The sequence below is a fragment of the Cinclus cinclus genome, chromosome 9, assembly GCF_963662255.1.
Source record: "Cinclus cinclus chromosome 9, bCinCin1.1, whole genome shotgun sequence".
In the NCBI taxonomy this organism is placed as follows: domain Eukaryota; kingdom Metazoa; phylum Chordata; class Aves; order Passeriformes; family Cinclidae; genus Cinclus; species Cinclus cinclus.
Genome location: NC_085054.1, coordinates 6487060 through 6501180, shown reverse-complemented (window position 1 = coordinate 6501180; position 14121 = coordinate 6487060). Strand labels below are relative to the sequence as shown.

The window sequence follows — 14121 nt, the reverse complement described above, 5'->3', positions numbered from 1 at the left end:
AAGAAAAGCATAGTAAGTTTTCATTCAAGCTAAAAATAAAGATTATTTCAACCAAAAATATAGGTGCAAAGTATTTATTTTTCCTACCAGAAGCTTTGACAGCATCACGAGTTTCACAAGGATCACCAATACCATATTCATTTTCAGCAAAAACTCTGAAGAAGTAAGATTTGCCTTCTTCTAGATTAGTTATCCTGTAGCTTGTCTTTGGACATTCTGTTGTTACTGTGGACCATGATTTTCTTTCTGCATCACGTTTTTCAACGACATAATTTGTGATTGGACTGCCTCCATCTACTAGAGGAGGTTCCCATGTAATGAAGGCAGAATCTTTAGATGCGTCCTTTACAATGAGGTTAATGGGTGGCCCTGGAGTATCTAGATAAACATAACAACACCATATTTGATTTAGTAACAAAATTTTAAAAACCAGTTAAGAAGTTAACAAATATATTATAAAGAGGAAAGCTCTGAGACTTACCAAGTACTTTTACCACAATGGTGTACGACTTTTGGCCACAGCTGTTTTCCAGACTGAGGACGTATTTTCCAGCATCATATTTATTTACATTTTCACAACGCAGGAAGGTATCAAAATCAGTTGACTTGATGTCCAATCCTTGTCTATCTCTTAGGTTGGCGCCCACTTTAGACCATGTAATCTTAGGAGGAGGACGTCCTCTTACTGGCACATAAAGTCTCATTGTGACTCCAGCACGCAACACAAGGACTTTCCTTAGTTCGGCATCAAGTTCTCCTTCAGGTGGAACTGTATTTAAGAAAAAACGCCACGTAATTAAAGCATTATCTTTAAGACGATCACAAAAGTTACTGTAACAAAAACTCCTTTTTTACTGGCGTTACACTACACTAACCAACTTCTCATGCCTATGATGATGTTAGTACCTGTCCTGACTCCAATTTGAAGATAATTTGCAAATATACATTTTCTTGCACCAATTTAATCTCTTTTTTACCCCTGCCTTTACACCATTTCTGTTAGAAAGGCTCTTAGTTTCTCTAGAATTCAAGGGAGTTTCAGAGCATCTTGGACTCTAATGCTTTTCTTGAACTAAGATAGTTTTGTGAAGCAATGCTTTTGTAGGTACAGCAAAATGCATACAAAAGCCAGCATGTCTCTTAAGGAGTAAGTGTCATATAATCAAAGAGTATCATACAGCTGCTTAGAATAGTAATCTTGGCTTCAAATTATATAGAAGACATGAAGGCAACTGAAAGCTTTAAGAAAGATGAGACATCTGAAAATTCTAGTTTTAGGATTAGAAAAAGAAAACAATCTTGAAGATCCAGTAGGAAGCAGAAGGCTATAAGGCATACAAATGAAAAAAGCAGACACCAAATTCTGTTCAGTTTTCTTCCTGTTTTCTTCCAAATTAGTCACTGTTAGTCTACATTTTCTGAGTAAAAACATGTTCCAAATGAATCTGCGCCTGTGTCCTGTGACTAGGTGTGTTAAAACTCATCCAATAAATCGAAGCAAAAGTCAGCAAGGCAATTTGTTTTCTGTGAACATACTTAAAATGTCTTTGGCAGTGTGTTTATCAGGAACATCACTTGGATCGCTGTATCCAATTTTATTGACAGCATAAACACGGAACTGGTACTCTGTATCTTCCATCAGCCCTGTTACCACAAATTGTGTAGCCTGTAAATTCTTGGGTAGATTGCATCTGACCCAGTTGTCTGTGTCAGCTCGTTTTGATTCCACTAGATAACCAATGATAGGGCTTCCTCCATCATATGCTGGTTTGCTCCAGGACAGGCTTATCGAATTACGGGTAGTATCAACCACTTTTGGGAAAGCAGGTGGGCCAGGAGGGTCTGGGAATTAAAACAACATAAAGTTAGCATACCAAATGCTGCGTGATAATATTTGGAAATAATAATGGAAAATACCTGAGACTTTTAGCTTACATTGAGGATCACGAGCATACACTGCTTTAGATGGTGCGCTAGGCTTGCCAGGTCCAGCCTTATTCAATGCTATCACCCGGAACTCATATTCTGTTCCTTCTTGGAGTCCAGTAGCTTTAACAGTTCTTTCAATGACAGGCTTTCTGTTTACTTTTGTCCAGTTAAGAGCCTTCGTTTCACGCTTCTCAAGTATATAACCAGTTATTGGGGATCCACCATCACTAGCTGGTGGCTTCCAGCTAACAGTCATAAAGTCTTTTGTTACATTGCTAATTACTGGTGGATCACAAGGTCCGGGTACATCTGTAGAGATTTATTTGAAAATTACATTATATTCATAAGTATAGACAAAAACCAAGTGACTAATGTAACTATTCCACAAAATGCTTACCATATGGGTTCTTAGCAATGGCTGGTTCAGTCAAGATGGGGTCTCCAACACCATATTTGTTTTCAGCACAAATCCGAAACTGATACTCATGTCCTTCTATTAGTCTCTCCACTGTGCAGCTTGTAATGGGTACATTGGCACTGACTTGGGCCCAGTTAGGTCTGCTTGTTTCACGCTTGTCTACAATGTAGTTAGTAATTTCTGAACCTCCATCTTCCAGAGGAGGCTCCCAAGAAAGCATTGCACGATCTGCATACATATGCTTGATTTTGACAGAGGCTGGTGGGCCAGGTTTATCTAAAACAATTAACATCACATTGTTATAGTTCTATCTCTTGCTATATAATTTAATTATGTGTTTAATAATACAGAGTCTTCAGCTTACCAAGTACTTTAAGCCTAATGGTTGCTGACTTTGATCCACTTGCATTTTCAGCAGTAATAGTGTAGTCTCCTGTTTGCTTCCTGTTAACACTGAACAACTCAACTGTAGCAAGATTTCTCTTAGTGGTGATCTTAACACCTTCTGATGGCTTTAAGACTTCTCCTTCTTTCTTCCAGGTGATTGCTGGCATTGGCTTGCCATACACATTTGCCTCCAAACGCACATTAGTTCCAGCTTTTACTGTAAGCTGTGATTGCATAGACAGATCCAACTCTACTCTGGGAGGAACTGAAAGGAAAGAGTCCAAGAGTTAATCAATTTAGTAGGAGATAAATGTCTCATACTTCACATGAGTGTTCCCAACAGGCACAGAATACTTCCAGAGCTATCAAATGCTTCCATATTCCTTACCATTTTCTGGATGAATGGTCACTGGATCAGAAGGTTCTGAAGGTCGGCTAATGTTAACTGCTGTCTTGGCAATTGCTCTAAACTGGTACTGAGCATTTTCTTCCAAACCAGTCACAGTGTATTCTTCTAGAGGTATTTGATATGGAGTTGTATTGCACCGCTCCCACTTATCACCAGGTAATTTGCAAGCTTCCACAAAGTAGCCAATAATTTTGCTTCCACCATCATGCTTTGGTCTTGTCCATACCAGTGATGCAGTACTCTTAGTGACATCAATAACTTCAGGTTTTCCAGGGGGATCTGTGGCAAATAAAAACATATTCTAGTATATTAAAAAAGTTTTAGAATTGCTTTAATATTACTGGATCCTATTTACTGCATACCTAGATAGTGCAATTTGAGTGATGTCATAATAAGCACGAAAGTATAAACAGAAGGGCAAACTAAAGATCATAAGTTGCAGATATATTGAAAATTATCATAAAAACAATCTGCTGCAAAGTACTGGTATGGATGGCTTACCAACTGGTGCTCTTGCTGTGACAAACTCAGTTGGTTTACTGGGTTTACTTGCTCCAGCTCTGTTCAATGCATAAATTCTGAAGGTATACTCTAGACCTTCAATGAGGCCCACACAAGGGTATTCTGTGGAGCGCACAGCTGTGTCGTTAGCTTTCACCCACAGTAAACTGTTCCTTTCTTTGCGCTCAATAAGATAACCAGTGATTGGACTGCCTCCATCACTATCTGGTTTATCCCAAGCAACGAAAATGCAGTCCTTGTTGACCTTGGTAATACGTGCATTCTTTGGTTCACTGGGAACATCTAGAAAGGAATATGAAGATAAACATCGGTTGTATGTTTTCTTACTAGAAAGTTTAAATTGAGGAATTCTGCTATCAAAAATTGCCATACCAAATGGGTATCTTGCAATCATCTTGCCAGAAGCAAGTGGCTCAGAAATCCCAAAACGATTTTCAGCACGAACACGGAACATGTACTCTTCTCCAGGAATCAGTTTTCCAATTCTGCAGCTTGTCTTTGTGACAGAAGATAAAGCTGTTACCCAGTCTCCTCGGCTTACATCACATTTCTCAACTACATAGTTTGTAATGTTGCTGCCACCATCTTCAAGAGGTATGTGCCATGAAAGAGTGCAAGCATCAGCATCTATCTCAGAGATATCAAATGGAGGCTGTGGTGGACCTGGTTTATCTGCATGAAAAAAGCATATTAAGAAAAAAGGGATTAAATAAAATGGCAACCACTGGAAAATAGTAAAACAAGCTTTGTACAAAGCTGGACTGAAAAACAACCAAATGGAACATACCCATGACTGTCACTTTGATTTTCTGGCTATCAGTACCAGAGCTATTTTCTGCAGTAAGAGTGTAAAAATCAGTATCTTTTCTAGTCACATCCTTAATGATAAGAACAGAAGACTTTTCTGCTTTATGCACAGCAAGGCGACTGGATGTAACTACATCTTGATCTCCTTTCAGCCATTTACAGACTGGCTGAGGCTTCCCATATACATGAGCTTCAATTCTCAGTTTCTTTCCAGCTTTAATGTGAACGTGATCGGGCATCAGAATCTTAGGTGGGACTGTAAAAAAAAATCACACAGAGGCAAATAAATTAAACTTCTGTGACATATTAATTTATTTTTTCTTACTTTTTTTTCATATGAAAAATCTCTGCTTCTCTTTTAAGTGGAATCACCTATATGAATGTCTAGAAAGTCTTTCATTTAGGTTCCATTTATGGACAACTTCAGTTTCTGTGGGTGGTAAAATCCATTCCAGTCTTACTTTTACATTATTGTACAGTTTGTAAGAGAATATTTATGAATTTGGATTGCCTTCACATGCATTTATGCATAGAGATTTGTGCACTATTAATGCATGAAATATAATTCCTTTTTGTCTGAAACCTGTTGCTCACTAATTGCTGACCTTCTAAAAGAAACATGGAGGAGAAAACTGAAGTTCTTACTGAGATAAACCTGCTTGCACAGTCAATCTTTCTGTCTACTTGAATTATTTTTCTCCTACTTCTTTTGCACAGAATCATTTTTTTTCCCCCAAAAGAAACATAGCAGCATGTTTGGTGTACTTCCTTCCACTGGCTACTTTTCATTCTCCTGTTCCTGTACTTCTCTCTTTCATCTTCCCATACCCAAAATTAAGAAGATTCTACTCATCTTGCCCTCACCCGACGTCTTCCTGTGCCTCAGGAACCCTGCCACCTTAAATAGGCCAACCTGTCCCCCCGATTTTTGCTTTATATTCTCAACCAACCTTACAATATAAACAATTTTCTCTTATATTAAAACAGGTCCAGCTTTCCCATTTATCTCTTAAACTACCAGTCTGACACTTTCTCTCTTTCATTTAAACTTCACTGAAGGTATTTATTATTGCTCCCTAATTCTTATCTTCTGATTCCAACTAAAACCATACCTGAAAAATTATTTAATAATTCTGAATTAATGGTCAACTCTCATAATTTTTCTGACTTGCCAAAATATTCAGGACAGTTAACCATAGTCCTCCAGATAACTCCATAAAGCAAATGTCCTTCTGTGACTCAAAAACCTGTATATCTTGCTCATTTAATTATTAAAGCAGTACATTAGGTAGTATTTAAATTGTTACTTACTGAGCTGCTCTTTAATTTCATATTCTCCTGTAGCTTCTATTGGCAAGCTTACTCCTACAGCATTTCTAGCTGCCACTCTAAAGTTGTACTTCTTTCCTTCTTTTAGACCAGCTACAACAATGGAGAGATCTTTAACGACTGAATATTCTGTCCAGCGATCTGCTGGTTGATCATGTTCTTTGTAGCTAACAATGTATCCATCAATTTTAGAGCCTCCATCGCGCAGTGGTGGCAGCCAGCCTAAAGTAGCACTATTCTTTGTAATTTCAGTAACTTCAAGTTTTCTTGGTGGATCAGGTTCACCTTTCAGGGGAAAAAAGAAACACATTCACTACTGAATTTCAAGATTTTCTTGCTCTTGAATATTGGATGTTATCCATGCATATTCAAGAAGGACAATATATAAAAGAGCAAAAATAAGTTTCAAAACTTATTTGAAAATAAATTCAAAGGTGTTATATTCATTGATCATATTTGAAAGAAACTGACACAGAAATGCTTATGTTTATACTTGAGTAGTTAGCAACATTGTTCAGTTTAGAAGCACTAACTCAAAAAAATGCAAAAATCTGACTAAAATTAGAGAAAAGCAAAAGAAAACATCCATTGAGGCAAACATAAAATATACATAAAGGCACACTCACTTAGAGGATCTGATGCAAGAACAGGTTTTGGTATGTCACTTGGAACACCTGACCCATATTCATTCACTGCTGTTACTCTGAAGTAATATTCATTTCCAGGCACAAGATTTGCTATCTGGAAACTAGTTTTCTTTAGTTCTGCTGTGACTGTTGCCCAGGTCTTCCTGTCAGCCTCCCGTTTCTGCAGGATGTAATGAGTCACTGGGCTACCCCCATCATTCTCTGGAGGTGCCCATGAAAGATGGCAGGACATCTTGGTGACATCCGAAACCTTGAAGTCTGACACAGGTCCTGGAGTATCTATGAAGAAATTTCAATACATGTTAGTATTTTCTTCTTTATTAAGTTAAAATTACAGGGGATCAAAAGCTTTCTACATGGACGGAGTTAGTGTTAGATGATAAGAGTTATGCTCAAAAACTCTTGCACCTCAGGGTCATAAATATTCCTGCAAGGAGCATCCAAAACATTTACAAAATTTTCTTAAGGTATTTGTCTCATTACTTACCCAGAACTCTGACGTTCACAAATACAGCCTTTTCTCCAGCTGCATTAACAAGTGTCAGTGAATATTTGCCTGAGTCATCACGTGTTGAATCAGGAATGACACAGAAAGCCATAGTATCAACCAGATCAACTTGTCCTTTTCTAATAACATTATCAACACCCATTCTCCTCCAGGTGACTTTTGGTGCTGGGCGACCCCTCACAATGGCAAAAAGTCTAATAGGGCATCCTGCTCTTACTGTGACTAACTTTCTCATGCTTGCATCCAGTTCAATCTCAGGAGGTTCTGAAACACAAAGAAATAAAATGCAAAGTTTTGCACATGAAATAAAATAAGCCTAAAGCAAATAAAAGTGTTGTAAACACCCCCAAAAAGGATGGGAAAACTCACCAAGAATTTCTTTGGGAGACACAGCTTCTTTCAATTCTGCTGGTCGGCCAAGGCCAACCTGGTTTTGGGCAGAAACCCTGAACTCATATAATTGTTTCTCATCCAGGCTGGTAGCTGTGAATTCTGTATGAATAACTTGAGCAGCAACATTACATCGTTTCCATCCTGCTTCAGGATCAGCACCCTCAACTTTTGGTCTCATTTCCACAACATACCCAATAATTGGAGCACCACCATCATACACTGGTTTTCCCCAGCCAAGTGTTAAGGAAGTCTTTGTACTATCAACCACTCTCAAGTTTGTAGGAGGACCAGGTGGTTCTGCAAGACAGTAAAAATTACAGATTAGAACACAACTATACAGTTTAGTGATTTGTTAACATTGAAATAATACAGAAAAATTCAATTGGATTTTACCTATCGGGTCTTTAGCTATTACAGGTCTTGATGGCAAGCTTGGTTCTCCAAGTCCGACTTCATTTTCAGCACTGACGCGGAACTGATATTCATGACCAGGGAAGAGGTTAGTAACCTTCTTGCGTCTCTCTGGGATTGGAGTTTTAGTAACAGGAACCCATCTTAGTGACCGTTTCTCTTTCTTCTCTAAAATGTATCCTGTAATTGATTTGCCACCATCATATTCTGGTGGATTCCAAACAACAGTCATCTCTTCCTTGCTGACTCTTGTGACATCTGGAGGGTCAGGGCGTCCAGGTCTATCATATTTAGTTTTTGCAATAATTGGATGTGTTTCTGTTGGTGGCCCAGTGCCCATTTTATTCTCTGCACGCACTCTGAATATATATTCATTACCTTCAATGAGGCGTGTCACTTTGGCATAGTCTGTTAAAACAGATGAAGAGTATGTAGACCAAACCATACGCTTGCTTTCACATTTTTCCAGGATGTAGTTCTGTATTTCACAACCACCATCATCTTCTGGAGGATCCCAAGTAACAGTGCATCTATCGCTTGAAATGTCAGTGACTTTCAAGTTTCGTACGGGACCAGGTTTGTCCAAGACAATAACAGTAGCATATGCTACAAAGCTACCAGCTGCATTAGTTGCCGTAATCACATATTTCCCACCATCAGTACGCCTTGATTTTGTGAGAACAAACTTAGAGGTGTCAGAAGTGTTTTCAATACTGACTCTTGGAGATCTGGTGAGATCTGTGGCATCTTTGTCTTTTGTCCATACAACTTCAGGCTGTGGTTTTCCTCTGACTCCAGCCTCAATTCTAATTGTGTCGCCTGCTTTCACAGTTAGAACCCCACTTAACTTCAAGTCCAGCACTGGTTTCTGGAGATCTTCCTTCACAACAACTTCAGCTGTTTTTACCCAGTTACTTTCACCGGCCTCATTCTTAGTTTGAACTCGGAATTGGTATATTTTATTTTCCACACATTTATCTACCATGTAGTGTGTTTCCTTAATGCTGCCTTTGTGAACTCTTTCCCATTCATCTGAATCTTTCAGTTTTCTCTCAACATGGTAACTTAAATTGGGACTTCCACCATCATAATCTGGCCTTCTCCATTTCAGATATACAAATGTCTTTCCTTTCTCTGCAATGTGAAGATTTTCTGGCTCTCCAGGCTTGTCAATAGGGTTGATAGCAAGGATAGGAGTCTTGGTCTCAATGCAAGGACCTGGACCTATTTTGTTCTCTGCACAAACTCTGAAGAAGTATTCACGATTTTCAACAAGATTTGCCTTTACTAATCGTTTAGTAATATCAGAGGAGACAATTGACCATCCCCTCTGATTTGGTTGACGGTATTCTACTATGTAATTTGTAATTTCAGAGCCACCATTATCCACTGGACTCTCCCAAGAGATCATACAGGAGTCTTTTGTGACATAGCTTATTTTCAGGTTCTGACATGGTCCAGGCCTATCAAGTACATTAACAACAGCAAAAGCTTGAGCCTGTCCACAGCTGTTCTTAGCTGCTATAATATATTTGCCATGATCAGATCTTTTGGCTTCTTTCACTTGCAGTTCAACATTAGGTAGATCATGAAGTATTTCAACACGCTTTTCTTGGACTAGTACTTTGCCATCTTTAGACCATGTTATTTCAGGATCTGGTCTGCCTTTTACCTTACCAGTAATACGTATTGTTTGACCTACTCGGACAGTAATTAAGTCTCGACAGGTCGCATCTAGGCTTATTTCTGGAGGAGAAAGAATATCTTTTGCAAGTACAGTTTCTGGTAGTTCTCTTGGTTCTCCCTCTCCCACAATGTTGACAGCTTTTATTCGGAACTTATATTCATTTCCCTCTATTAATCCAGGTACTCTGAAAGCACACTGTCTAATGAGTTCATCCTTATTAATCCTATTCCACTGGGTAGTTCCAGTTTTCTGACATTCCACAATGTATCCCAGAATTGGGCTGCCACCATCCTTGAGGGGCTTTGTCCACACAAGATCAGCTGATTCTTTAGTTTTGTCTTTTAACTTTGGATTTATAGGTGGTCCAGGAGGAGTGATAGGACGTGATGCTTTTATTGGATCAGAGCTTGGAGATGGTTTGCTTAAGCCCACCATGTTTTCTGCAAAAACTCTGAATTCATATGTGTTGCCTTCAAAAAGACCGGTGACCCTGTATTTCATATCAAGTATAGGTGTCTTATTGACACGCACCCATTTACCAGATGCTTCCCGACGTTCAAGTATATAACCAGTTATTGGAGTTCCACCATCTGATTTTGGTAGGGTCCAAGACACTGTTGCAGCATTTTCTGTAATATCATAAACAGTTGGTTTACCGGGTGGGGATGGTGGATCAAACATGTACTTAGCAACTGTTGGTTCTGAATCCAGGGGTGCACCAATGCCTATCTTATTTTCTGCACGAACACGGAAAATATATTCACAGCCTTTCTGCAGTCTTGGAACCTTAATTTTTGTGTGACTTGTTCCAGAGCTAACCACTCCCCAAGTTTCTTTCTTTGATTGACGCTTCTCAACAATATAATTTATTATAGGACTCCCACCATCATCCTTAGGAGGGCGCCAAGAAATAACCATGTATTCTGGTGTTACTTCAAGAATATTAATAGGACCAGTTGGTGGGCCTGGAACATCCAAAACTGTAAGGTGCAGTGCCACAGTTTTGCTACCAGCTGCATTAGATACTGTGAGTAGATACTCTCCCGTATCTTTTCTTACACAGTCTTTGATAGTAAGCACAGTTGAGTAATTGTCAGTCTCAATCTTGTATTTGCCATCTGGTTTAATTTCAGTGTCATCAGTAACCCATTTTGCTGTGGGAACTGGCACACCTCTCATAATTGCTGGAAGGCGCACTGTGGTGCCAGCTTTAACAACAAGACCTTCAATTAACTTCACATCTAGATCCACAGATGGAGGTACTGAAATCAGAGAAAAATAGAAATTATTTTTTCAGGGCAAATTCTTACAGTAATCGAGAAAAAAATCACTGAAAAAACATGAAAAACTAAAAATTACCCAGTTTTTCTTGACACTCTATTGGTATAGTTGTATCTGGAAGGCTAAGACCAACAATGTTTTGAGCTCTCACACGGAATTTGTATATTTTTCCTTTCTGTAACCCTGTAACAACACAGTCTAGCATAGGGACTGTCTGGAACTTTGTCCATTCATCTGTCCCTTCTTCTTGATATTCCACCAAATACCCAGTTATCTCAGCACCACCATCACGATCTGGTCGATTCCAAACAAGGGAAACTTCAGTCTTGTCAACATCTACATGATGCAGATTCTTTGGTGGCCCTGGAGGATCTTTTTAAATACAAAACGAGAATGGTTACTAGCATGAAAAATCTATGGTACCAGTGTATCATATTCATACCAACAGGACAACCTCAAAATTACCAAATCCCATATGAAGAAAACAAATCATATAACTAAAAAACACTTACGCAGTGGATCTATAGCTTTGATAGGCTTAAGTGTTTCCACATATGGACCTCTACCATACTGATTCTCAGCTGCAACTCGGAAGAGATACTGAGTGCCTTCCATCAGATATTTAGCCATATGACTGCGTTTCTTGGAGGATGACGAGATGGCTACCCACTGTGCAGAAGCTACATCTTTCCTCTCCACCACATAGTTGGTAATCACAGAGCCACCGTCATCTTCTGGTTCCATCCAAGTGAGATAGCAAGAGTCGCTTCTAACATCACTGACATTCAGATTTCTGGGTGGACCAGGCTTATCTAACATTGATAAAAATACAATCAGTTATTTATTTGGTAACTGAATAATTTATTTTAAAACTTTGTAAATTTCAAGATAAACAATATTATATTTTATGTAATTTTTAGTCCTTTTTCAATTTCTTTAATCTTTGCATAAAAATACAAATACAACTTGGTTTATAACTTGGTTTACAGATATTTTCCAGAAATTCCTTTATTTCTTAATCTCCAATTATAGAGTAAAATAGTGTTGCACAGAAGGAACAGAAAAAATTACCTAAGACCACAACTTTTACTGAAACAGTCTTTGAACCAGCTGGATTTTCAACTGTCAGGGAGTACATTCCACCATCTTCATGGACAGTGTTACGGATTTCAAGTTTACTGCCAACTCCTGTAACTTCAATATCAGCTTTGGGTGAGACCTCATGATCTTCTTTCTTCCAAGTGACTTTTGGGAATGGAACACCTTTAATAACAGCACTAAGTCTCAGGGTATCTCCAGCTTTCACATGCTGTTCTCGGGCCATGTTAGCATCAAGTATTAACTCAGGAGGTTCTGGAATCAAAAATACAAGTTTTTACAAAATGAGGAAAAATAAGTCTATTCTTAGGTAAACTTACTTGGTTTTATTAAACTCACCAAGCCTGTCCTTTACTTCTACTGCATCAGGAACATGAGCTGGATCAGATTCTCCTGCTGCATTGACTGCCTTGACCCTGAATTTATAGGTTAATCCCTCAGTAAGACCAGTGACTTTGTAGCTTGTTTCAGGACAAGAATCTGCTGTAAGATTAGCCTGTTTCCATTCTTCATCTCCAACTTTCTGATACTCTATAAGGTAGCCAATAATCTTGCCATTTCCATCATGGCGTGGTGGTTGCCAAGATAAATCAACTGAATTTTTAGTTTTATCTACTGCTTCTGGATTAACAGGTGGACTTGGTTTTGCTGTTAAAAAAGAAAAGAAAAAGAAATGGGAGAAAGAAAAGAAACTATTAGAATAATTTTCTAACTAAAATGAAGTGCATTAAAAATTCAATGAGAAATGAAATGTGATACTTTACCGATTGGATCTCTAGCGAATATTGGCTTTGATGGTGGACTAGGATCACCAACACCAATTTCATTTTCTGCTGAAACACGGAATTCATACTGACAGCCTTCAAGGAGATCGGGTACTTTGAATTTTGTACCAGGGAAAATTGGGTCTTTGGTCGCTTTGACCCATCTTGTAGCCATTGTCTCCTTCTTTTCTACAATGTAGTTTGTTATTGGCTTGCCTCCATCATATGGTTTGTTCCAAACCACTACTGCAGAGTCTTTGGTTACGTCCTTAACGATTGGTTGCTCAGGTGCATCAGGAACACCTGGCATGAGAAGGAAAAAAAGAGTGTATGAGCATCACAAACAGAATAAAGATTGGAGTATCCAAATAAAACTGAAAACTGAAAACTTACGGAAACGGTCCTTGGCCTTCATCTCATCAGAGATGAGAGGATCACTTATGCCATACAGATTTTCAGCATAAATTCGAATTTGATATTCTCTTCCTTCAAGCAGCTTGGGAATTTTGCATGTTGTCTTCACTGTGGCAGATGTAACTGGCATCCACAGGTCTTTGTGTGTATCCTTCTTCTCTATTATGTAATTTGTAATTTCACTGCCTCCATCATCTAATGGAGGTTTCCATGAAACTACCATATGATCTTTAAAGACTTCATCAAATATAACTGGGCCTACTGGAGGTGATGGGCGATCTGTTTAAGAAAAAATAAAGCATACCAATGCTATTTTATGAACTTCTCGAAACAACATAGATTAAACAGTGTCAATACAGTAAATATAGTATAAAATTAGAAACTTGACATCACAGTTATAATCTGGAATCAAGACTTCAGGGCTATACCTCTGGAATACATGTTTGAAACACAGGAATTAATTCCTTACTGCTTAGAAGGTATTTGGTGATTAACATCTTCTACAGTGTTGATATTCTCTAAATGCATGTGGAGACTTTCAATTATTCATGCTCTATAAACTAATTCAGAGTTAAGTTTGTGCTCAAATTAATAAAGAGCTTATTAGTATAACTGAGAATGCAGTAAATTGAATTATTGTAATAAAGAAGATGTTTCAATACATAAATTTTATAAAACTCAATAAATTTTAATCACTAATAAAAAATCACAGACAATATTGTTGTTCAGTAAAACTTACCAACGACATTAACTTGACAAAATCCTTTTCTTGATCCTGTGCTGTTCTCCACAGTAACACAATATTTGCCTGTGTCCTCACGGACAGATTTTAGTATCCCCAAACAAAGAGTTGTAGGAGTTGTCTTGATCTTTATTCTGTCATCTTCTTTCACAACATTATCATCCTTCAGCCAAGTAACCTTTGGTGCAGGTTTGCCTGAGTAACGTCCAGTCAAGCTGAAAGCTTCACCAACTCGGACAATGAGCTTGTCTCTAAAGTCGAGGTCAAGTGTGGGAGGAGCTGAAAGATGATATTAAAATACACAATGCCCACAAATATCAGCAATATTAATATGAAAAAGTAATGATTCCGTAAATGTAATATTATTTTTAAAAA

The 14121-nt window shown here is 38.2% G+C and overlaps 1 protein-coding gene across 1 annotated transcript in view; it reads right to left on the bottom strand.

Moving 5' to 3' along the window:
* The window catches only part of TTN (titin), a 237732-nt gene that overhangs the window by 48413 nt on the left and 175198 nt on the right, over nucleotides 1-14121 (bottom strand). The window contains exons 237-258 of the mRNA XM_062498574.1: nucleotides 13744-14025; nucleotides 12984-13283; nucleotides 12591-12893; nucleotides 12166-12474; nucleotides 11800-12081; nucleotides 11241-11540; nucleotides 10807-11100; nucleotides 7743-10709; nucleotides 7326-7646; nucleotides 6936-7220; nucleotides 6428-6727; nucleotides 5784-6086; nucleotides 4453-4728; nucleotides 4038-4337; nucleotides 3645-3947; nucleotides 3123-3422; nucleotides 2712-2999; nucleotides 2327-2623; nucleotides 1936-2238; nucleotides 1537-1842; nucleotides 482-769; nucleotides 88-378 (exon numbers count right to left, since the gene is read on the bottom strand). Of these exons, the coding sequence (XP_062354558.1) occupies nucleotides 88-378; nucleotides 482-769; nucleotides 1537-1842; nucleotides 1936-2238; nucleotides 2327-2623; nucleotides 2712-2999; nucleotides 3123-3422; nucleotides 3645-3947; nucleotides 4038-4337; nucleotides 4453-4728; nucleotides 5784-6086; nucleotides 6428-6727; nucleotides 6936-7220; nucleotides 7326-7646; nucleotides 7743-10709; nucleotides 10807-11100; nucleotides 11241-11540; nucleotides 11800-12081; nucleotides 12166-12474; nucleotides 12591-12893; nucleotides 12984-13283; nucleotides 13744-14025 (9198 nt within the window). The remainder of the gene's footprint in view (nucleotides 1-87; nucleotides 379-481; nucleotides 770-1536; nucleotides 1843-1935; nucleotides 2239-2326; nucleotides 2624-2711; nucleotides 3000-3122; nucleotides 3423-3644; nucleotides 3948-4037; nucleotides 4338-4452; nucleotides 4729-5783; nucleotides 6087-6427; nucleotides 6728-6935; nucleotides 7221-7325; nucleotides 7647-7742; nucleotides 10710-10806; nucleotides 11101-11240; nucleotides 11541-11799; nucleotides 12082-12165; nucleotides 12475-12590; nucleotides 12894-12983; nucleotides 13284-13743; nucleotides 14026-14121) is intronic.